This window comes from Parus major, chromosome 6, assembly GCF_001522545.3.
Source record: "Parus major isolate Abel chromosome 6, Parus_major1.1, whole genome shotgun sequence".
Taxonomy (NCBI): domain Eukaryota; kingdom Metazoa; phylum Chordata; class Aves; order Passeriformes; family Paridae; genus Parus; species Parus major.
In genome coordinates, this window is record NC_031775.1 from 4,192,189 (window position 1) to 4,214,793 (window position 22,605).

The window sequence follows — 22,605 nt, forward strand, 5'->3', positions numbered from 1 at the left end:
CTAGCCACATTCCACAGTTTCACTTCAGCTAATGATGTGGTATGTCCTGTTGTTTGTAGTTGGAAGCTCATTTCTTGACCTGAATAATAGCTCAAAACGTTAGAAAGAAAGCAGTGTGTAAAATGTAGAAGAGTGTGAGGGAAGACATGGAGGCAGATTAAGAGCTGAAAGACTACAATATTGCCTTTTTCAAAGAAAAGTTTCTATGTTTGTGAATTTATACACTCAACACTTAGCAATTTCATTATGTGAACTCCACTTTCTCTTAACCATTAGCAAAACAAGATCCATTATGGGAAAGTGATGCAAGAGCAAAGGCCCTCTCTTGGCTATTAGAGGTTAAATTATTATTTGCTATTTGGACTCTGTAGTTGGAATATTATCATATAGTCTAGCTCCTCCAGCCCTTTCATGTAGTTACTTATTGTAGAAATGGTTGACTGGTGGAGAGGTTTGGCTTTTTTTCCTTCCTTGTTTGAGAAAGAGTAGCAGCTAAAGTGAAACCTTAAATAAAATGGAAACAAGAATGCTGTGCTTTCAGTCAGAACACTTGAGGAATTTGATAGATTTATTAGAAAATAAAATGTATTTCCCATGAAGTATTCCCTCATTTGTTTGGTAAGTGCCAAAGCACCTCAGTGCTCTGAAGCTCCAGAGACACTTGGGTTATATTTAGCCTTATCACAAGGCAACACCTTTGAAAGTAGGTAATGAAGCCTGAAAAAAAACCTTGAGTGCCCTTTTACTAGCTGCTTTCAGACTGGCTGAGGGCAGGTCCCTGGCTCTGCTGCTGCCCTGCTTAGTGGCTTTTCGATTGCTTCGTGCCTCAGTTTCCCCATCTGTAAATAGGTCATGGTGATCCTGCCTTCCCCTTGTAAGTACTTGGGGTCTGTTGCTGCAGGACGTTGCATGTGAGCTGTGATAGCAGCATTTTACAGATATTGGTGTAGCATTTGGACACAAACAGTGTTCCATGTGGTTTGACCTGCCCTTGTTTCTCCTCTTTGTCTTTTTCTCCTGCATTTTAAATTTAGAATCGGTCTCAAAGGGCTTTTTCCTTTTCCTGTTTTCCCTCATTACCATTTTTTTGTCCTGCAAAATAACTTTCCTCTCATTTTTTGTCCTTCCATGTTTTTTCCTCTAGCATCCTGCATGTTCTTTCTGGCAGTCATTTCTTTTGTTCACCCGTGTCTTCCTCTTGCTATTTCTGTCTGTCCTCAGAACAGCATTTCTCTCCCCTCCATCCGCTGGGATTTCCTTTTCACCTGACTCATCCTCAGTAGGTACATCCCCGCTCAGTCATGCTCTCCCTGTGCTTCTGTTCCGGGAAACCCAGCCAGCAGGGAAGGGGACCGCCTCTTGTACCCTCTCAGGGGAGATCCCCTGGAGTCATGGCGCCCTCCCTGCTTGCCTGCTGCATCCTGCTGTGCCTGGATAAGAGGGGGTTTGGAGACTGTACGACGGTGTCTGGGAGCCTCTGACTCCCTGCTCCCTTTCTCTGTGCCTGGCTTTTGCAGCAGAGCTGGGAGTTTTCTTGATTCCTCCAGCAGCGAGGGTCATCAGCACCTTGTTGCTTTCCCAGCACACGGAGTGACTCGGGAAACCTCCTCCCGCTGCTGCGAAATGCCCGTGCCGGTGCTGTGAGCTCAGAAGGCGTTGTGCTGGAGCAGCCGGTTGCTGCAGGGAGGAGCGGCTGCGGGGGTGGCAGGAGCAGAGTCAGAACAGTTCAGAGATGGGCAGGGAAATGATATGGTTGACTTGAGGCAAGGTGAATGATTTCAGAACAGGAAGGGGGGGAGGGATTTCTCTGCAGTCTGCTTCCACTTGAGCTGTCCTTAGTATAATCACTGCTGCACTAGCTGGTCCTGCAGGCAGGGAGAGAGGATCTGCAGGCTGAGCTGTGTATTTAGGATGGAATGGTGCTCCTGTTCTTTGAGCTTCTGTGGTAAACAATCTTGCTTAAGCATGGTGAAGGAAAAGAAGAATGTATGGTGTAGTTCTTATTTTTTTTTAAGCTGGTTTTCCAACGGCACAGTGGAAAAAAACTGACAGAACACAAAATCTTCCTTTCTTGTATAACTACTAACTGTTACTCTGTTTTATCTTGTTTTGATGGAAGAATATATATGTATTTACACAGTTTTGGGGGTTTGATGTGCTGAAGATTTTTTCAGTTGCCTAATTTTCTCTCTTTTCCTTGATAGACATTCAAGCCCGTGGTTGGAAAAAGTGTATACAATTCAATTACTGCAGTAGAATTCCTTGTGGACAAACAGCTGGATTTCATAGCTGAAGATAGTGCCTTTCAGCCCTATCAGGTAAGACATTTCACTAGTGTATAAGTACCATTCATTTAACTTACTTAAAGCCATGGTTTTATTGTTGTTAAAGTGCATTTCATGTTCAAGTTCTGTGTTACAGGAACAATTTCCTATTGGTTATTGGCAGAGATTGTTCCTTGTTGTAAAAGATTATATATATGATTCTGGTTAATCTGATCATGTCACGGAGTACTGTGCCATGAATATTACTGTAGCACCTTCAGTATTTTGACCCCTTTAAAGGTTAACCAGTACCATTAATTGTAGAGCAGATAGAAGATAGTATCCCTCCTTCTGAAGCTTTCCTTTCCAGATCTTTGCATGATTACAGTGATATTCCACTTAACTGATTTTTGGTTCTCTTGGAAAATGAAAGCAGAAAATGTTAATTTCTTCAAAAATAAACACTTTTCTTACTGATGTTTTTAAGCCTGCTAAAATTTCCAGTATCCTGGATTTTAGTGCCTCTCCATTAATTAGAAATATATTAATGTGTGTGTATTTAAAGAACAGGAGAATTAGTGTTTCTCCTCCTTCCTCAGAAAAAAGTCTGAAAATCTCTTTTGTGACAAATAGAAAAGTACTTCAACTTGTGCTGCACTGATTGCAATTAAAATAGCCATAAATTCTTCCTTATGGCTTGGATGGTATACTGGTGATAAAATATATCTTATTTTATAAGAAATAGTACTTAGAGGCTTGGAATAACAGATGGCCCTGAATAAATGCTATGTAATTTTGTCCTGACACCCTTTCTTCCCTCCTGCTTCACCAAGATGTTTTTTTTTTTTTCCCAATGCCAAATATGTAGCTAGAAAAAGAGTAGCTGAGAGAGAATTCTAGGGAAAGGAGAGGGAGGTTCAGTTCATGGAAGGGCTGTTGTTTTTATGTGTCTGTGGTAGGGAAGCTGAATGAGTTGAACATTTCTCATCAGGGTGAGGTTTCATGTTATGACTCGAGCAGCTAGAACAGCTTGGCTGTGCCGCAAACAACAGTTCCCACTATCAGACCCTACACCAATGCCTTCAGTCCTCTAAATCAGCACAGCCTTTGAACATGGGAGGGGGCAGACACGATGTGGGGGAAAAGCCTGTGATGTTGATGAGCTGAGCTGGATTAGCTCAGGGTGCATCCAGTGCTGTGGCTTCTTCCATGGAGGGGGTCAGGATGACGCAACACAGAGTGGGATATCCTCCTTTGGCAGCAGCGACCTCTTAAATCAGCTGAGCCATGAAGTGTAAATTCACCCTCAGACTCCAGCCACAACCTTCCAGATTAATTTTGCAAAGCAAATAATGGTGCTAGTATCTGTCCATTGCCTGAAGTCTGTCAAGATGTGTCTGATAATGCTCATTCCAGTAACAGTAATCAATCTCCTTTTGGCATTGGATCATGTCTGATCTGAACAAAGCAAACTGAACACAGGAGGACTGCCTTTTGTTAAGCAATGCTATTGCCAAGCAGTGAAATAGCAATGTTCTATGCATTTTAGGCTCTTCAAAGAATATTGACTGATAGAGCATTAGACTTCTAAGCACCTTTAATTTGGGAAGGTGCATTCAGGTTGAAGGTACCATTTTAAAAAATATGTCCTAAGAACAGCTGGCTTCATACTATCTTGATCGGGAGTACTGAATGCTAATACTGAAATTAGCAGTGTTTGCTAATTTCAGTTCTCAGAGATTCATCAAAAACTGCTACAAAGCAGTAGCTTGTCAAAAATAGTTCCAGAGATAAGCTTGGTCTCCCTGACTGTTGGCCTCTGGTTTTGACACATAGAAGGCAATTCTGTGTAAGATCAGGATGTTTCCTCCTCTCATGGAGCAAATACTTACCTATTGAAACCTGAGATGGACCCTGTTGATCTGTATCCATCAGGATTAGTTCGGTGACAAGAGACTTAAATTGTTTATTTTAACATTACAAGAAGTTTGCTGACAGATTCCTTTAAGTACTAAGACGCCCAGAATTTTCATTTAAGCTGGATATTGCTTCAATATTGAGTGTAGTAACATAAAACAGCATTGTGCTCACTGATGGATAGCACAAAATTCCTTTATTTGAATGACTATAAAAAGCTTGAGAAATGTTTTTCATAGGAATGTCTCTTTGCAGGGCCAGCAATATCTCAGTGCCAAGTTTTACAAGTTAATTGTACAGACAAGAGTTTTACCGAATGATGATGTATTCAAGAGACCAGAAACTATATGTGCTAACAGTACGTTAGACAGAAATACTAGCTTTATTACTGAAACTTATTTTCTGCTCAGAGAAACCTGAAGTGGGAGGATTGTTTCTGTTCATTTTGTGTGCTGTTTTTTGTTAATGCTGAAAATCACATTTCTAGCCATTAGTCATTTAATGTAAGGTAGTTTGTATTTGTATCTTTTTTCTGAAAGATCCCCCTTTTCTTTGGCCTCTGTTTTCTTTGCCATAATACCTGGTCCTAGATAAATCTTCCCTGTATTTCCAGTTACTATCTACTTTGCAAAAAAAATGGCTTTTTTGCTCCCTTGTTTAGTCTGTAATAGTATTGATTTGCTTGTGAGCAGAACGCAGAACAGAGGAATCATTCTTTGTAGGGATGAGTTAACTTTGAGTCTTCTGAAACATGTTTAGCTTTTTGTTTAAGCTCTCATAGCTGCACATTTTCAATGTGAAGTCCTTAGAGACCATGGTGACCTAAACACTTTTTTATTGCATTTTGCTGTTAGTGCCTAAAATTCCAGGATCTTTCTTCCAAAACAAACAAAGTTTGAATTTGTGTGGGAAGACTCCATTTCACTTCAGATCCAATTCTTAACTATTAATTTTTCCCATCGTTACATAGACTCATAATACTGGTAATGGGCAGCAGGGGAGTATTTGGTACAAATTCTGCTCACATCGTTCTGATAAAGAAACAGTAGTGTTTCACATAACTGTTGGGCCAAAAGGTTTCATGAACAAGGTGCTGCTGTCCAGTGTAAAGATGACAACTGCTCAAAGCAAAGAAAATAGCACACTTGGCACCCTTTCAGACTTGGCAGGAAAAACAAAGTTTAAGTAGGCAAAGAACTAAATTACCAGAAGTGGTTCTTCCAGAACAAGATTAAAGAGACTTTGGCAGGACTTCTGGGGAATCGTGACCCATGCATTCCCATGCCATGTCTGCTCTTTGCATAAATAAACATGTTTCAGTTAAGAGATTCAACGACCTTGCTATGGGCTAGATTAATATCATTATTAAAAGTAGGGTGTGCAGCTGCATAATATGAACCTACTTCCATGTCTTCACAAGGTTTGCTGTACCAATGATAACACTTGCCAGTGAATTTGTTCTTTACTGCTAAATGTGCATGTGGTTCTTTTGCCTTATGTGTGTTCTTCTCAGAATCCTGCCCTTCTCTATACAAATTGCTTGGATTCTGTATGTGTGGTGCCATAAACACCAACCTGCAACTTGTTTCTGGTGGCTTTTATCTCTGTGGCTTCATGGAGGATGTAAACTGTATTATTCTGTGTGAAACTTGTGTGTGACTGAGTGACTCACTCATTAATCTGGGATGGTCAGACCATTTAGTAATTTTTATGGTGGCGATGAGGGGATCTTGAGGATAAAAGCAGATGTGAACATTTGCTGTGGTACTTTGCTTAGCAATGCAATGAAAATTCTGTCCTTTGTAGGAAATAATAGACATAAAGTTTACAACATGCATTTTTTATGTCAAATTAGTATCTGTAGGAAGTGTAGTCTTGAAATGGACATGTAAGTTAGGTCCTTAATGTGAATTCCACTTTGCATTCATAATATATCATGTATGTTCTTAATCATGTATGCGTTTAAAAGCTCACAAGTGTGTAGTGGGTTTAATGATGGCTCTTGGTATAGTCTGAAAATGAACACTTCTTCCAAAAAGCGGTTTTAAGGAAAAATTACAGTTAAGTCGACACATACAAGTGTGACCTAAACCATATACTTTGGACTGAAATGGTTTTCTGTAATTTTGTACTGTTCTGTGACGTCTATGTGTGTCTGTTTCGTGATACATGTTTAGGCAGCAGCAAAGCAAATCATACCTTAATTTATTTAAGCACTGTCGTTTACTTGAAAGGACTATAGATGGGGATGTGAAGGATTAAAGCCCAGCTTATGGTATGTGTGACCTCATCAGAGTGGTGTTTTTGCCCTGGGCGATGTTTGGCAGTGCCCATCAATGACACTGTTGGGCGAAGTGTGTGATTCTGCTGTTGCTGACTGAAGCAGCTGGAGTCAACTGCATTGTACTTCAGACAAGCAAATGAAGAATAACAAAAACTGTTTTATATCTTGTTTTTTCATAGTGAAATATGCTTGTGGAAAAATTTGAAAAGACTGCTTTGCCCGAGGCCCTGAGAGCATTTCAGCTGTGTATCTGGGTCAGGCGAAGCAAGGGTACATGATTGATTATATACTTCCAAATATGTACATACTGTGTATGATAACGTATTTCCAAAGAATTTCTGAGTACACAGCACTGGAGCAAGTGTGCACAGTGGAGGCAGGACAGAATTCAAATGAAGTTCCTTCACATTCATTACACTTCCTGCAAAGGGTATTTTACCACTGAGGGAGAAAAGTGGAAGGGTGCGCAGTCTTCAAAAACGACACTTGCTAATTTGGTTTAAAAAAAAAAAAAAAAAAAAGAAGTCTTGCTAAGAATGAATGTTTATGGTGAAATTTTTCTTCAGGCCTTACACACCCCTTCAAAACTTTTTTTTTTTCCCCCTGGATGACAAGCCTGGTTGCTTTAGTGTTTCAAAATGGTACAGTCTGCCTGTCTACCTCTGTGATGAAGGTTGCAGATGTAAAGATAGGGCAATGAGAAATCCCTCGTGGGAGGTGTTGCATGAACAGTGATAGGCACTGGTACTTTGCTCTTTTTCTAAATGTGTGTGGCACGTCTGAATGCTGGCAGGTCAAATGTCTAATATGCCTTAAAGATTGTTGAAATAATCAACTTTCTCACTAATCATGGTTGGTACATAAGAAACCTAATATGCACTTATCTTGATCTATTACAAATTCAAGTCATATACATTCTTAAAGGCATATACAAATATATGCCTTTAAGAAAGACTCGAGTGAAGGGGCATGGGCAGCTCCACTGTTTTGTTTTTCTGTTCATTATGGGCAGACATTGGATATTTCAGACCTGGGTGCCTTTGGGTTCCATGACTTGTTTGCTTGTAAGAGCAAGTAAGCTGGGCTTGTGTAGTAATGACATGTGCATATAAAAAATTCTTTAAACATCTTTAAAGATGAGCTTTAAACAGGGCTAAAATAGTATTTTTCTGTTTGTATTTTAAGCACCCCATAATTACATGTGCACTCATCTTTCAGACTTCTTTTACTTTAAGCTTCAGGCTTAAAAATAACTACTGTGGCTGAAAATTGCTTTTCCCATAAACTTGAACCTTCATTGATGAGGCAGGCAGGAGCTTTTGGGGTTGGTCCCACCCTTTGAGGTTGCCAAAAGCAGCTCAGGAACTCCAGGTGCCAGCCACAGAACCCATGTGCTCCCCTCCTGCTTTTGGTTCCTCCACAGGCAGCCTAGGCACACGCAGCTTTCTGCATCTATAACTCCTCTCCCCTCAGTGTTGTGCTGAAGAACTGTCTTGATTCTTTCCCATGTCTGTGGACCACCCATAAGGCGTCCAGCTGGCTTCCCTGGCAACCTTCTAAAGAGTGATGGTCTAAACAGCTTGTTACTGACACATCTAAGTTTAAGTGTACAACATGTGGGGAAGCAAAAAGCTGCGTCCAGCTAGAAGTGGGTCAGATGACTCATACCAGTCTTCACTCCCAGTAAAACGTGCAGGGCAGAAGAGTTTCACTGGAGTGCTTGCAAAAGAAGACGTAGGAATGAGGGAGGAGGGATTGGTGCCTTCCATTTGTAGAGTCAGACAGACATGTTATATATATAATATCATCTGCCCTAAGCTTGTATTTGTGCAACTCTTCAATAAAGAGCTTCTTGTTTGAGAACTACCTTTCTTTCCTCAAAAGAGGTGGAATAAAATGCCACCTTTCTTGTTCTGTGAAGAAGTTAAGAGCTTCAATCACTTTTTTTGTCTCTTTCAGCAAGATTTGACATGGGAGTGGAGTTCTTCAGATCTGACAAGCCTTACAGAAGTGAGCAGTGGGGTGGGGGGTGCATCAAGTCAGCCGGAGGGTGACATAGCTGCCACAAGTATTGTGGCTCCTCCAGATGAGAGAGTTCAGGAGCTGAAGCTGTGGAAAGATACGTAAGAAGGAAGGGGGGGAAAGAGTTGCAAGATCTTGGGATAAGCTGAGCTATCCCATTGGTAAGCTGCTACAATGCCGATGACACTCAAATCCATAGGAAAACAGTTTCTTTCTCTCTCATATTCTTCCTACAATTTCTGAAAAACCAGTCAGTACTATTATTTGATTTTATTAATCCTACTCCAGGAGGTAGTATTTAAGTAAGTAGTTAAATGTTTGGGTTTCAGAATGGAAGAGATGGAATCTGCTTCTTTGAAGATGATTATCAAATCTTTTTACTGATGTATTTTGATACTTTTGAAAAGCCATGCTTGGGTTATGGAGTTTAAAAATCCATCCAATGTTTCTGGGTAAAAATTTCCTGTGTTTGATCACAAGTGATTACTTTTTCACCAGTAAAAATCCATGGAAAATACCACTCAGTAGTAAGTGAAGGAAACCTTATTCTTGGTTCTGTGTCCTTAAAATTTCCATTTCATCTATTAAAAATGAAAGTTTAAAGTATTTTTCTTATGTGGTGGTCTTGACCAACTCTGCTTCTGTAATCCAGACTCCTAGTCATCTCCTAGAGAGATCTGTTTCGCATTATAACCAGTTGCTGCTTTGCCTCTGTGTTCTTGGTTTCCCAAGTTGCTCTTTGTTGGAATTCTTGGTGCTTTCGGGATCCCAGAAGTGTGAATGCAAGTAAACTGTGGTGTGGCATGGGAGTTTGTACCCAGAGCAGGAAGAGAGTAGGCATTCTTGCATTTCAGACAGGGGGAAACTTGAATTTCATGAAAATGTGTTCATACCCAAATTAAGCCTTATCTTGACAGGATAAACACAATAGCTAATTTTCTGAAATGCTCATGCGTTTCTTTGCTTTTGTTCATCCCTTGGATACAATGTCCTTTTGTTCTGGCTGCTACTCTAGACCTTTTTCTTACAGAATGTAGTTTTGAAACTACACTAATAGAAGTAATAATTTGTAGTTTGGGGGTTACTGCTTCATGGGAACTGCTCCACAGCCTTCAGCAAGCTGCAATTAGTAGAGGTTGAGAGATATAGCAGTTCCAGCTCTGTGTATCTAATTCTTCTTCCAGGCCAGACATCTGGAGAGAAACTCAAGTAATTTTATACTAAGTTGAATTTTTAAATTTGTATTTTTAAAATTAAAACCAAGTATGAATCTTGCTATTTTCTTAGATGTTCGAATAATTTACCAAGGGCTTGTGGAGGCCTTGATGTGTACAGAGCATTGTTTTTAACAACATACTAGTAATTACAGTTATAAAGTCTTTTTACTACTATTTGTAAACAGTGACACCCCCCTTCAATCTAGCAAACATTTCCTGTGTTTTGAATGGAATTAAAATTAGCTATTCCCATTCTTCCCCTGTAACCTCTTCTACTTGAGTGTATCTGCTAGTATTATTGAGGGTAGTATTTTAGTGTTTTTGCTGAGCAAGTGAGTTTGAGTCATAGTAATTTCTGTGCATCTCACTAATAATTAATTTTTTTTTAATTTTAGTTGTGAATTTTAAGCATGCAGTTTGGAAATTCTATTTCAAGCATAGCGGCAGGGGTTTTACCCCATTTGAATGTTTTCTTCCCTTTTGTTGTCTTCTTATCACCATGTCACACCATTTTGGTATATAGCAGATAAAACCAGGTTAAAGCAGGTTTCAGAATGCAAAAGACTTGGTGGCTAAATTATGGTGCTTGACAGGCTTAAACTTTTTTCTTCATTTTATTTTCTTCACCAAGTGATACTGTTCCATTTTGAATTATGTCTTCAATAGAAATTTTTTGGTTTTGCATGCTAGGAGATTTATCTGTGAAAAAATACTGTGAAAGATTATTGTATCAATTTTAAACTCTGAATGACTTTCCTAAGTTTACCCCAGGGAATTTATTGCAGCAATAACTGAAATATCCCTGTTTTCTGATTAGCAATTAAATCTTTCCTCTGAGCAAGACCGTTATTCACCAGTTCTATAAAAGGCACATCCACAGCTTTCTGCAGAGTTGCAGAGCTGTAGTGTTAATCCAGCTATGATGTATGTTCCAGCGGGTCAGATCTGTTATTTATAGGGAAAATTTCTAAAATGGCTCCAGCAGGTCATAATGGAGCTCTCTACAGGAAAAAAAGACAGTGCTGCCTCAAATCCTATTAGAAATTAACTTTGAAAAGTTCTCTGCAAATACAGTGGTGCTTTTAAAATGTGAGAAAAAACTTAGTTTTATCTTGATCTATTTTCATAATACCAACATGTTGGCCAACATGTATGTATTTGTATTCTACGAAACACAGTATCAAATAAATCCCTGAAAGTCACTTGAAAATAAAAAAATTAATGTAATTCAGTGGATTAAAGCACACTGGGTTTCAAGAACATTTGGATGGGATCTGATGTAAAAGTTAAAATATTTTTTTTAGTTGTAGGGATTTGTTTTCTGCCTATAATCCTCATGAGTTACAGAAAAAAGGAGCTGGTAAGTTATATGTTTCCAGAGTTCCTGTTGGGTAAATAGGATTGAGGATGTCTTTAGAAGAAACTAGGTAGCTGTGTGATTACTGTTGGTAATCTAAACTGGTGGTAGTTCACATTCCAGAGCAGGGAGTCATTAGCAAGAGTGATACACTGATGGATATCTCCAGGAGGTGGTGTTGATTCTAGAATCTGTCATCATACTGACACAGTTTTCTGCAGTTTTCTTTTGCAGAACTGAATTGAGAGGCCTTTGCTCTTAGCTTCCTTCAGTAAGCTCTCAGTTACCAGTAGTCTTCTCAAGGAATGTTGTATTGCTGTGTAATGCAACTTCTAAAAGATTCAATGGAGGTGACTACCATGTCTCAAGAGATGACCTGCCCGGTCAGTCATTTTTTGTGGTGCTACACAACTTCCAACTGCTACTGCCAGCTGCCACAGATAACCTGCTGTCCCTCATGCACGGAAGATATGTCTATTGTAAAGTGGTCAGTGTCTGAGCAGGCCTCATGTCTTTGCTTGATTTCTGATTGCATTAGACTGCCTTTCTAGCAGCCCACTAATCCAGACAACTAATGATCTACAGAATGTACTTTCTTTTTTGCTTAAAGATGCCTTCATCTGTACTTCTTGTCCTTCAGCTGATGTGATTTGGGTCTTATTGGATGCCTTCTGAAAGCTGTTCACAGGGTGTCACAGTTTAAATTTTGGTGTCAATGGACAAAAGAGATTTCTTCAGTTTACTTACTTGTCTCCTTGTTAGCATCAATTTCATTCTGCTAATGGCTTGCTTCAGGGAAATGTCTTCACTTCGAGGTTTCTTTCCCCATAGTGGCAGTGAGTTGCTTAGTGACTCAGAGGCTTGTTTCAGTATAGCCACATGACTGTGTGGCTTAGGACCAGTACTCCTTCCCTGTTTCTCTTACAATTAGAAAAAAGAAAATGCCAAATTAGTACAAGTTGCATATTGCTGAGATGGTGGTGATAAATATGTGGAGCCTGCCGTGAGGAAGCAGAAGGAAATGTGATTCAGTGGAAAATGAAAGAAAAGCAAATGTGTGGCTGTGTCATCAAAATGAGAGAGAAGGTGGACATGGACTAGTGTAGTTCATTTGACCTTTATTTGTCTGTATGTGTGAGAATGTAAGTGTTCTAGATGGAAGCTGAAAGCCCCTCTGTTTCATGGATAGGAGCTGCTTTTTTGGAGAAGTCTTAGATGCTAAAAGATACCTGACTTTGGGGAGAAGAGTTTGCTTTTGTCACACAGATTGTCCTAGCTGCTCAGAGAGAGTAACACAATTTGTCAGCATAAGGGTCATCTGCTTTTTTAAATCTCTATTTTCAAGGGCAAGACTATTGCAAATGTCACTAGAACAGTTTTTAGGCCGGTTTTTGACAATATTTCTCTAGACCAGGTTTGGTTTTGCTTATCCATTGGTTGTTGCTTACTTTCCTGCTGGATGTTATCCTGTCCATGTTCATGCTGCTCTGATTTCACCTCTGCTTTCCCATTCCGGATTGTCATCTACAGATAGAAGAATAATAAACTGACCGGTAAGTTTTACACCATGCCCATTTCACCTGAGGCATTGATAGTTTTATAAGAAGGCAAATGCCTCTGTTGATTTTTGTGTTAGTAAGTTAAAATCCTGGAGAATATTAGACTACAAGTCAGATTTTTTTTTTCCTCCATGTATATTTATGTTCTTAATGCAGGTATATCAGTTACATGTCCAGAACTGAACAAATCAATGTAATGATGTAACTTCAAGCCTGAAATCAGAACATGGAGAAGTGTATGTAGCCTTGACCTCCTGATTCTCAAACCTGATAATTAAAATTTTAAAATCAGTTTCAACTCTTGAGGTAAAATGAGGGAGTAGGAGTATGTGGGCAGAAGTATTATGCATAGGGAAGAGTGGTGAGCCGTAGAAAAATCGTTGATAGCTCTTCCTCAGAAATGTTCACTTTACTGACAGTTGGAAGATCACTAAATTTGTATTCCTCATCCTTTTTCTCCTTGTAATTTTAACTTCCTACTTACAGAAACGTAGTTGTTCCTGTTATACACTGAAAATAACCCCTAATCTTTAAATGTATGTGGTCTGAAATATCTATAAACATTTGTCCTTGGAACAGTGCATTCAGAGCTTCTTGCTGGGTGGGGATTAGTTATCCCAATTGTCTGTCCTGGACCCTGCACGCAGAGCTGGGGTCATTGCCCATCCCTGCTTTCCCCATGTGGCTGTGCCTCTGTGCACATGTAAGTAGGGCTGACCTTGGCTCGACTTTTCTGGTTTAGGGGTCAGGGTTGTGCCTTCAAGCTTGACTTAACTGGTTCAGATGTAGCCCAGCTGCTGCTGGGTTTGAGTGAGGTAAATTGTGACTGTGTACTCAGAACAGCAGAAAATAGGTCAAGTGTGGGTTGGGTTTACATAGAAAGCGCTAGCGTCGCCTGGTAAGCGTAAGCCTCTTCCCTCAGCTCAGACAAAGCCGTTTAAGGTAAACTGTGAAGTTACAGTCTCCCCAGAAAACTTTCTAGTCCTTCTAGCTTTCCAGCCTTGGTGTTTGTGGGTGGCATTGCCCTCTATGAGAAGAGTGGAGCGGGAGGGAGGTTGCCCTGGTTGGGTTGATATGTTCCCCAAAGCAGTCCCCCTGGAAAGGCATTGCTGGTCTGGCTGTGTGGTGCACACAGCCCTGCAGTGCCTCTCTGACCTCCTGCCCACCAGCTGCAGTGGCATGGCAGCTGGGGTAGCCTTTCACTTGTCAGAGAGAAATCAGAAATATGCTGTTTACCAGTGGTTTATGCATGCTGTGTGTTTAGAAAGAAGCAGCAGGAGATCTGTATTTAGTGATTTTGGTAATTTCCCTCCTAAGTTCTGGTGTGGTCTGTGTGGCAGCTGCAGTGCCTGCCTGGTAATACCCTCAGGGGTGTCAGTTGCTGCCAGTTTTTTTGTGTTTTAGGTAGATTCATATCTTTTACCACTGGAAAAAAACCAGTAGCAGGGCAGAGGGATACTACCAGTTCATAGGTGATGTTCTTGTTGTGATCTTTGGTATTCTGCCTGTCTGCATTTTGTGTGCTTTTTCTCGCTCTGATGTCAAGTAGGACAATGTTAAGATTGAAGGTTTGTTAAAAATTACAGTCAGTGAAAGAGATTACAGATAAGTGATAGAATCACATATGTCAGGTGACATCAGTGAAAGATGAAGGAAAAAGAAAAGGATTTTGTTGGTTCTTAAGAAATGAAAGTTAGGAGAGAGTTGTACAGGCTCGCTTTCAAATGAGGGATAAAAATTGGCATGAATGTGTTTGAGGCTTGGTGCAGGTACAATATTAAATCTCTTTTTATGGGAGAAAATAATCTAAAAATGGCATTAATGAACTAGTATAAATTCTCAGCAGTTTCCGTTTTAAAAAGTGCTTTTTACTGCTACCGTTCTCTCTAAAGACTTGTGGCAATCATTAGGGAAGTGTTGGCTTGTTTTCACACTGCAGTTCTCATACATAATTTCTATGCAGCTGAAGTTCAGGGCAGTTGTACAAATGATTTGCTGCAAAATGAAAAAAAATGGTCGAGGGTTAATTTTATAGAAGCTAATATTCATTTATGAAACAGGAACAAAATTGAAAGTTCTGGACACGTGGCTCCCTGAGGTTTTCTTTTGCACTGTTTGAAATTAAATGTGATCCTTCTACCATTAAAGTCCTGACAAAATGCCTATTTCAATGTGTAGTGCACACTGTGTAAATATTGTAAACAGGACTGTCAAGTTGGTTATGTATTAGTTTTTGTCTAATTCGTGTCCTAAATTATCAGAAAACCTCTAAGCAGCGAGAGGAAGCTATAGTTAATTAAGCCACAGATGGTGAGGACTAATGTGGTGTTGACCTTTGTGAGGACTGCAAAATCTACTTAGTCTTTCTCTAGAAAACACTAGCTGAAATGAGTTCCTGCTGATACTAGAAAGATGTCCTTGATGCATGAAGCCAAATGCAGAGACAACATGACCAAGAAGGAGCTTTCCCAACTGAAGGTTTGCTGGTTCTTAATGTATGATGTGTGTTGAGATGTAGTCTTCAGGGCTCTGATTCAAACCTTTTTAATGTCAGAAGCCACTGTTTTTCTAGGACTGGATTATCTGGAATGCATATTGTCAGTTCTTCTCTTTTTCACTGACAGTGGAGAGTTGACAGCTGACCAGAATGTGAGTACCCTCCCATAAGCAGCATACAGGCTGTGTGACTGGGGGTAGGAGGAGCTAATGGAATCCACTTTTTTGTTCCTCTTTGCTCCAGGGTTTCATCTCTTGATGAACTCATTTTTTCCCCTCAGGTTTCTGAACGATGACTTGGAAGAGTATTTTAAAATGGTGAGGAAATGTGTTTCTTCAGTAGTTCAGGTCTTGTGGAGGAGGTAGCTGTGGAAATATGTAGGTCTTCCTACCACAGTAATACCTGTCTGCCTAAAATGCAAAAGGAACTTCTGGTCACTTGAGACTTTCAGAGCACTTTGTATGGTCTTTGGGCAATAGGTAGGTTCAGCACGTTTGGAGATAGCTCTCAGTGTTGTGGACAGTATTTTTTTTGGGGTGTAGAATGAATAGGAGAAATCTCATTGGGATTTTGACTTGTTTTTCTTTGAGTGCTATCTGGAAATTCCTGTTTGATCTCAAAGGAATTTCGACATGTAACAGGTGATCTAAGCAATTGTTTGCCTGTGACTCTGAATGATAAATTATTTTTGTATGAATCAACCCTTTGAAAATGCTTCTCTGAATAAAAATTTCTCCTTCCTGGTTAGACCAGTGTGATATCTTAATCTGATGGTGTGGTCTGTGGTTTCAACCTGCATTTATGGTTTTGCACAAGGATAAAGAACACATATACTCAGAAAAGCACAGCATCTCTTTGATACTAGGGGAAATGTCATTCTCTATTCTTCTCAGGACTTCCTTGGAGTTGAACATATCCCCAGCAGGTGAGAATTATCACCTAGAGAGACATGCAGCTGACTCAGTTCTTTGGATAGTTAGGCATAAATCCAGTCCACTAGAAATAAATTCCTCTTTTGATCTAGAAAGAAGGAAGAATATCAGCAAAGATGTAAAAAACTTGTCAGAGATTGTCAAGCTTCTGATAGTCACATTGCCTCATGTGACTGTTCACTGGAAGGGCAGGAGGGGTTATCTCAACCATATTTTTCTAGCTCATAGGCCCTTTGTCTTCTTCCCAGAGTTGCATATAGTCATTTGTGGAGCAAGGGACACTGCCAGTTGAAGTACATAAAGAGCTTCCTACAGTAGATTTGAAGAAGAATATAACAGTGCCCTTTGATTTGCATCCTGATTTGCATAAGGATTTCAAACCAGTATTAACATCCTTCTGGAGGAGGTATTCCAGGACTTGTAGAAAAATTAGTCTAGGAGACTTACTAGACTTACTTTTGTTTGTAAAACTTCTTTCAAATGAGGAAAAGTCTGGAGGAAAATCCTGTTGGGCATTTAAATCTGCTGGAGGTTAGTCTGTCAATCATGCTGCATCAACCAAGAAGAAGAGGTAAACTGAGGGTTACAATTGCAAAGGTACAAATCTATAGACAACAGTTTTTCCTTGAACAGTATAAACACAGGGTAAGGAAAAGAACTGGGAACAGACTCATCTGTTTGTCTTCAGTGCTAAACTAGGGAAGAGACTGCAAGTCATCAGTCTTGCCTGTTGTCCTCTCCCTGCTTTTGCCAGAGTTTGTGATGTGTGCTGAAACAGTGTGATTGAGGCCACTGCTTTAAATTATTAGGCAATTAATTTCCTGGGTTTTAGATACTCAGATTTAAGACTAAAGAGGGAAAAAGGTAAGTCATGGCACACACATTTTAAAATAGATTCATGTACACAAAAGTACAGAATTTTTGAGATTACAGAAACTTGCTCTGTTAGTATTTTCCCCCTACCCTGTGACTGATATGTTAAATGTGTATTACGTGTATATTTAGAAACTCTGGTTTCTCTTTGATATTGTCCACATAATCCCAGTTACACCTGCACACAGTTTGTGTAATGGGTCCTTGACCTATGTTGGGCCATTATAGCTCATCTTTGAGCTTGTCTTTCTCCAAGGGTGAGGAGATAAATACAAAATGGGCTTTGCAGTCTCCTTTTCTAAGTTCACATGGAGCACTCTCAGTCAAAGATGCTGATGTCATGCATCTGAATAGGAGATAGAGGTTCAAATGTACTATATGTAGGATGGACATATCTTCATTGTCAAGTTCAAAGAAGGCCAAGATGCTTAGGAAGGATGTGAAATCTAAAAAGAAGCACCAGTGTGTGTTGCCTTCAGGAAACAAATCAAAAGTGGTTTAAGATGACTAAGACTCAAAAACTTTGTGTAAAGAGGTCATGAAAATAGTATAATGTTAAGAGTAACAGGTTTGATTTCATTGTACTTAATGTGTATCATCTCAAAATGAAGATACAAATTTTCTTAGATCGGATTGAAAAGATTACTCTAAATGTCCAAGGTCAAAATGTACAAATGCACATTAACTACATTTGTAAGTCAGCCAAATTCAGTATTCCAGTCCTCCATCTGCTGCTTAGATCCAGTGCATGTGGATCTGCGAGGGGAAATTTTTGGTGCAGGAATGTCTTGCACTGGCTGTGAAAGAGAATGCATGGGAAGGAGGACAGATTGATCATCACACAGCTCCAGTTCCAGGATCTGTTGTGTTGCAAATAATTCCCTCTTTCCAGTGGTGATGGTGTTTCTGTATGTAGGATCATTGCAGAAATGGTTTTACACATGTAGACAGAATAGCTAATACTCTTTTTTAAACTGCTTTGTGAGAGGCCATCCTTGAATAAATTTTAGTTATGACCCTCTTGTGCCTCTGGTAATGTTAGCAGCATACTTATCTGGTTGGTATTTTGAACCTTGTGGTAGAGGTCCTGTTGATCTTCCTTTGCATTCACTTTGTTCCAGTTTACATGTATTAAAATGGTCACCTTTACCATTTCTTCAATCCAAGGCCATATCCTTAGTAAAAGCATAAGGGTAGAGAGAGTAATTTTCTCTAATAACCAAAGCATTGATATATTCTCCATGGTGGAGCACAGCAGATCTCCAGGTGTCAGGAAGTGAATTTTGAATTGAAAATAGATGTCCTGTGATCAGTGGGTTAACAGGAATTATCTCATCCAAATTAATAGAGAGAAATTGCTTGTGTCCCTGGAGAGCCTGGCAGCAATGCGGGATTCACTGGGTGTTACTGGTATCTTTGTGTTCTGTGGCTGGAGCCCTTCATAATAAATTGTGAAACATCAAGGAACTTGTTGGACATTAGGGAAAGAAATTGCTTGATCTCAGCTGCAGTACTGATAAAACATTGAAAATTTTGTATGTGGAGAATTGTACTCATTAATTTAGCTGTCTGAAGTTCTCTTGGTATAAATGAAACGTTGCTGATGCTCACGGATTTCCAAGGCCATCTTCTGTGTGAGGAGCCACCAGGCTTTTTTTCTTTGCCACAGCCTCAAAGACAGAAATAGTTTATTCTGAAGTAGAGAAATAGGTGTTCTAGGAGTCCAGAGACAAATGGTGGTTCTTAAGCCATGCTTGCAAGGATATGAACCAGATTCTGTGCCTATTTTCTTTGCTGTTAGAAGGACAGAACCACTGAATATATCTTAATTTCCCAGATTATATCCCACCAAATACTGGAAAACAACCTTTTCCAGAAGAACTGATTGTAGTAAAAGTTAAAACATGTCCTATTTGAAACTACTAATTAACAAAGGCCAACATATTTGAAAAACAGCAATGGTGTTTTATCTCAGAATGCTTGTTTCTCTTAAAATACTGCTTATGTGTTACATTTGTAGGTTTGATATCTGTGTTTACGCTCAACATGTCCATATTACATTTTACAGATATGGAAAACAGGTCTTTTTTAAAAAAATTAGTAATTATTCAGACAATTCTTTGTGCATACCTATGAACATCTTAAATCTTTAGAGGGCATTTTTAGCTTGTAGTTAGACAGTATGAAAGTGTGATCCTATTAATAGCTTACAAGTCTAGCCACATGTGGGATCTGTCATATTGTGTTCCCAAGAAATAACTTCTAGCACTATGCTGCACTTTAAAGTTTTTTCTAAAAGTAGCACAGGGATTTGTAGGCAATCAATAAAATTAGCCTCTAACCACTTAATATTGTATTTTAAAATACATCTAGGAAAATAAACAAAAATGTTACAAGTAAACATAACATATGGTTCTTTTTTTAATCTCTACTTTAGGACGACGTAGACAGTCTAAACCCAGTTCTCAGGGATAACCCGCAGTTACATGAGGAAGTAAAAGCCTGGGTAAAGGAACAAAAGGTTCAGGAGATTTTTATGCAAGGTAATTATGTGGGAAATTGTGTTATTTATATTCTGTGTTAGCTAGTTTGAAGGCCATTACTTGTGTGGGACTCATCCCATAACATCTGTGATATAATGGACAATATTTTTATTTAACTTGGAAGGGGTTTTTTTGGAACTATTTGTTAATACAAGAAAATAAGACTGTAAGCAGCTGTTGGTGATTGCTTTAGACTGTTCTTAACTTACTTGTTGTTTTAGTGATTACAGCAAAAGCCAAATATCATAAGTTGGAATGCAGATATTTTGTAACATTTGTTGTGAAAATAAGTGTGTCTGAATGGTATTCACACACATTTTGGCATGTTTACAACTGTTCTGTGCTCTGTTAGTGTTACTGTTATGTGTGATAACTTCTCAGATACCTGTCTGTGCTTGTAGTTCTTCACAGTTCTGTCACAGATGAAAAATACTTTCAGATCCCCACCCTATGCTCTCTCCTCCTGACTGAAAAGTTCTTTTCAAATCAGTTATAATTTGTAACTCTGTTCTAATTCTGGAAGGTTGCAGAAAAAGCTGTGTGCAATAATATTTATGCTGTAGATACAAGTTACAAGAAAACGAGTATGAATTTGAAGAAATTATTTTGGTGCCATCTTGCTGATAGCAGAAATACTGTGTGCATTTGCAGTGTATTCATTAAGTTTCAGGAAGCTTTGCACAGGAGTTCCTATTACTAGGAGGCAGAAACCAGCCTCTGCAGACCTGGGCTACAGTTCCCAGGAAAGCAGTTTCAGAACAAAAATGCTTAAGAAGTCATTTTGTAAATGAAGATTAGGAGGGAAGATGTAAATAATCAGATATTTTAAGGATGGCTCTGAGGTTTCCTTGCTGTCTAGTCTCTTTGATAAAACCAAGATCAGAAGATGAAAGGAATATGGTAAGTATAATACTGAACTTAGAGTAAAAACACTTCAGTCTTTCCTTCTGTGGAGTTTCTCATTTGACCAGATTGATTCTTACGAGCCACAGAAAAAGGATGCTGACAAAACAAACATGTCAAATTGTGTAGATAGTGGGTATGTTGGTGTTAGTCATTTTAGATTTTACTTTTGATATCATCAGATGCAATACAGGTTAATAGTCTTTTGATGAAATTTGCAGACAAAACTGGATTGAGAGTTGATGGAAAATCAGATCATGGCTATATAAAAAGAAAACTGAAATTGAGCTTGTTTATTGTATTTCATTACAGTAACAACAATAAGACTATTGTAAAAGCCTCTGTGTACACTGGTACTGAATCAATAGTTGAGCAAAACTCCAGCAGTATCGAAATAGTCATCTAAATGAGACTGCTAGCCCATCACCCACTCAACTCCCTCTCATCATTCCAGGAACTGTATTTTTATCTTTGTAGATATAGTGCACAAATGAAGAGTAATACAGATGATAAGATGGATTTCATGCCAGTGTCCTTGGTGGCTAGGTGTCCTCATGTAAGGAGAAGCTTTAGATCCACTTGTACCCCTGATGTGATGTTTACCTTAGGAGACACATGCTTCCTCACTTAAGGCCTTGGCAGTGCCCCCACCTCAGCCCCATGGGATGGTAGTCATGTTCTCTCAAACAGAATCTGCTTCTGGTCACGCAGACTGCACATTGGCACAAACCTTCCAGTGGCTTACAGGCAGCCCTCTGACAGTGCTAGCTGCTGTAGTCTATAGTCACGTTTTCTTCCTTTTTTCCTCCTCTCTCTTCTCTGGTTTGCTTCACCTTCTCCATTACCATTTTCTCATTCCCTGCAATTTAAGCTGTGTTTTCGATTCTGCCTTGTCTAGATGCAATTGCTAAGGTTATTACCACATTCTTGTATTTCATCCTCTACAACATTTTTGGTATCCAGCTTTTTCCTTGTTTCCTTGTTTTCTGTGATGCTAAAACCTTTATATCATATAGTATTTTCTACTTTGACTCTTTCAGTTAAAACACAGTATATCTGAAGAAAGAGGAGGGTCAGATAGAAGCGTTAAAATATGCTTTCAAATAATTGGGAAAAAACATGCCAATTTGAGGAGGGAGAAGCTTAGTCAAAACCAGTAAAATGATTTACAAGAATGAAACTAAAGAAAAGAAAGAGGCCCATTTAACGTGGCAGTTACAGCAGCATGCTTTGCAGTAGAGGTTGTAGCTTTGGCAGGGAAGTAGTTTGTTCCTTGCTTAATAAAAAATGAAACTCCTCCCAAACTTGGCCAATTTGAAAGGTTTTGGGACAAATAAAACTGGTTTAATGAACATAGTGAAGTGTCTTTGATTTTTAACAATTAAAATATTTGATTTCTTTCTTCTGATTAGATTTTTTATCATTACAATCTCAGGCTGTATGTATCCTTTTGAAACACCAAATGTGGTTCAGCTCTGAACATATTTTCTCATAGTACTGCACAGGCTGTTTTAACTACGTGTAGCTGGTGTGATTCAGCCAGGGACTGGAGACAAAGCCAGCCTTTTCCTGTAATGGCTGCTTGGGGCTGGGCTGGAGCTGAGCTGGTCTGTGTTGTGTGACTGCAGTTTAAATCTTTCTCCTTCTTCCTGTCACACCATCAGCATGTAAGAAAAAACCCATCCCACTGTTTTTAAAGGTAGATAAGCTCTCTTTTAAAAATAGATTGGGTAACAGCTGGGATGAAGGACGGACACAGATTAGAACAAAGCGTAAGAAGAAAGAAATTGGCACTTGGGTCAGTGTTGGGGGAGTATGGGAAAAGCTGGAAGCTGTTGGAGAAGGAAGGATGGAGCATGTAAGCTGAGAAGACGGGGAAAGGACTTAGAAGCTACTGGTCTCTTGTCATAGTAATGCTAAAATGAGACAAGAAGCTGGGGAGATGCTGGTTCTGCTTATGCAAGAGACTGAAAATAATTACGTAGTTAGCAATAGGATGCAAGAGAGAAGGAGCTTGAATAGAAAGGTAGGAATGGCAAATTTGCATGAAGAGACACAGGCAGAATTTTACTGAGACTGTCTGAATAAGGCAGAGCTTTGGAACAGCCATTAAAGTTTGAGATGTGGAGAATGTGGATGGGTCAGACACTCAGAAGTGCGGGAGCTGAGCTGGAGGTGTTTTGCAGGGGGCATATAGGGTTGGAGAGAAGCCATCAGGAAATGTGTCCCCGTGGGAA

The 22,605-nt window shown here is 39.4% G+C and overlaps 1 protein-coding gene across 6 annotated transcripts in view; it reads left to right on the forward strand.

The window, feature by feature from the left end:
* Positions 1-22,605, forward strand: part of JMJD1C (jumonji domain containing 1C) — a 167,433-nt gene that overhangs the window by 108,063 nt on the left and 36,765 nt on the right. For all 6 annotated transcript variants that reach the window (XR_001522499.3, XM_019007200.2, XM_015632660.3 and 3 more), the window contains 2 exons: positions 2,205-2,318; positions 19,360-19,465. Coding sequence is in view for 5 of the 6 variants with exons in the window: in XM_019007200.2 (XP_018862745.1) it covers positions 2,205-2,318; positions 19,360-19,465 (220 nt within the window). In the remaining variant the exon portion in view is untranslated. The remainder of the gene's footprint in view (positions 1-2,204; positions 2,319-19,359; positions 19,466-22,605) is intronic.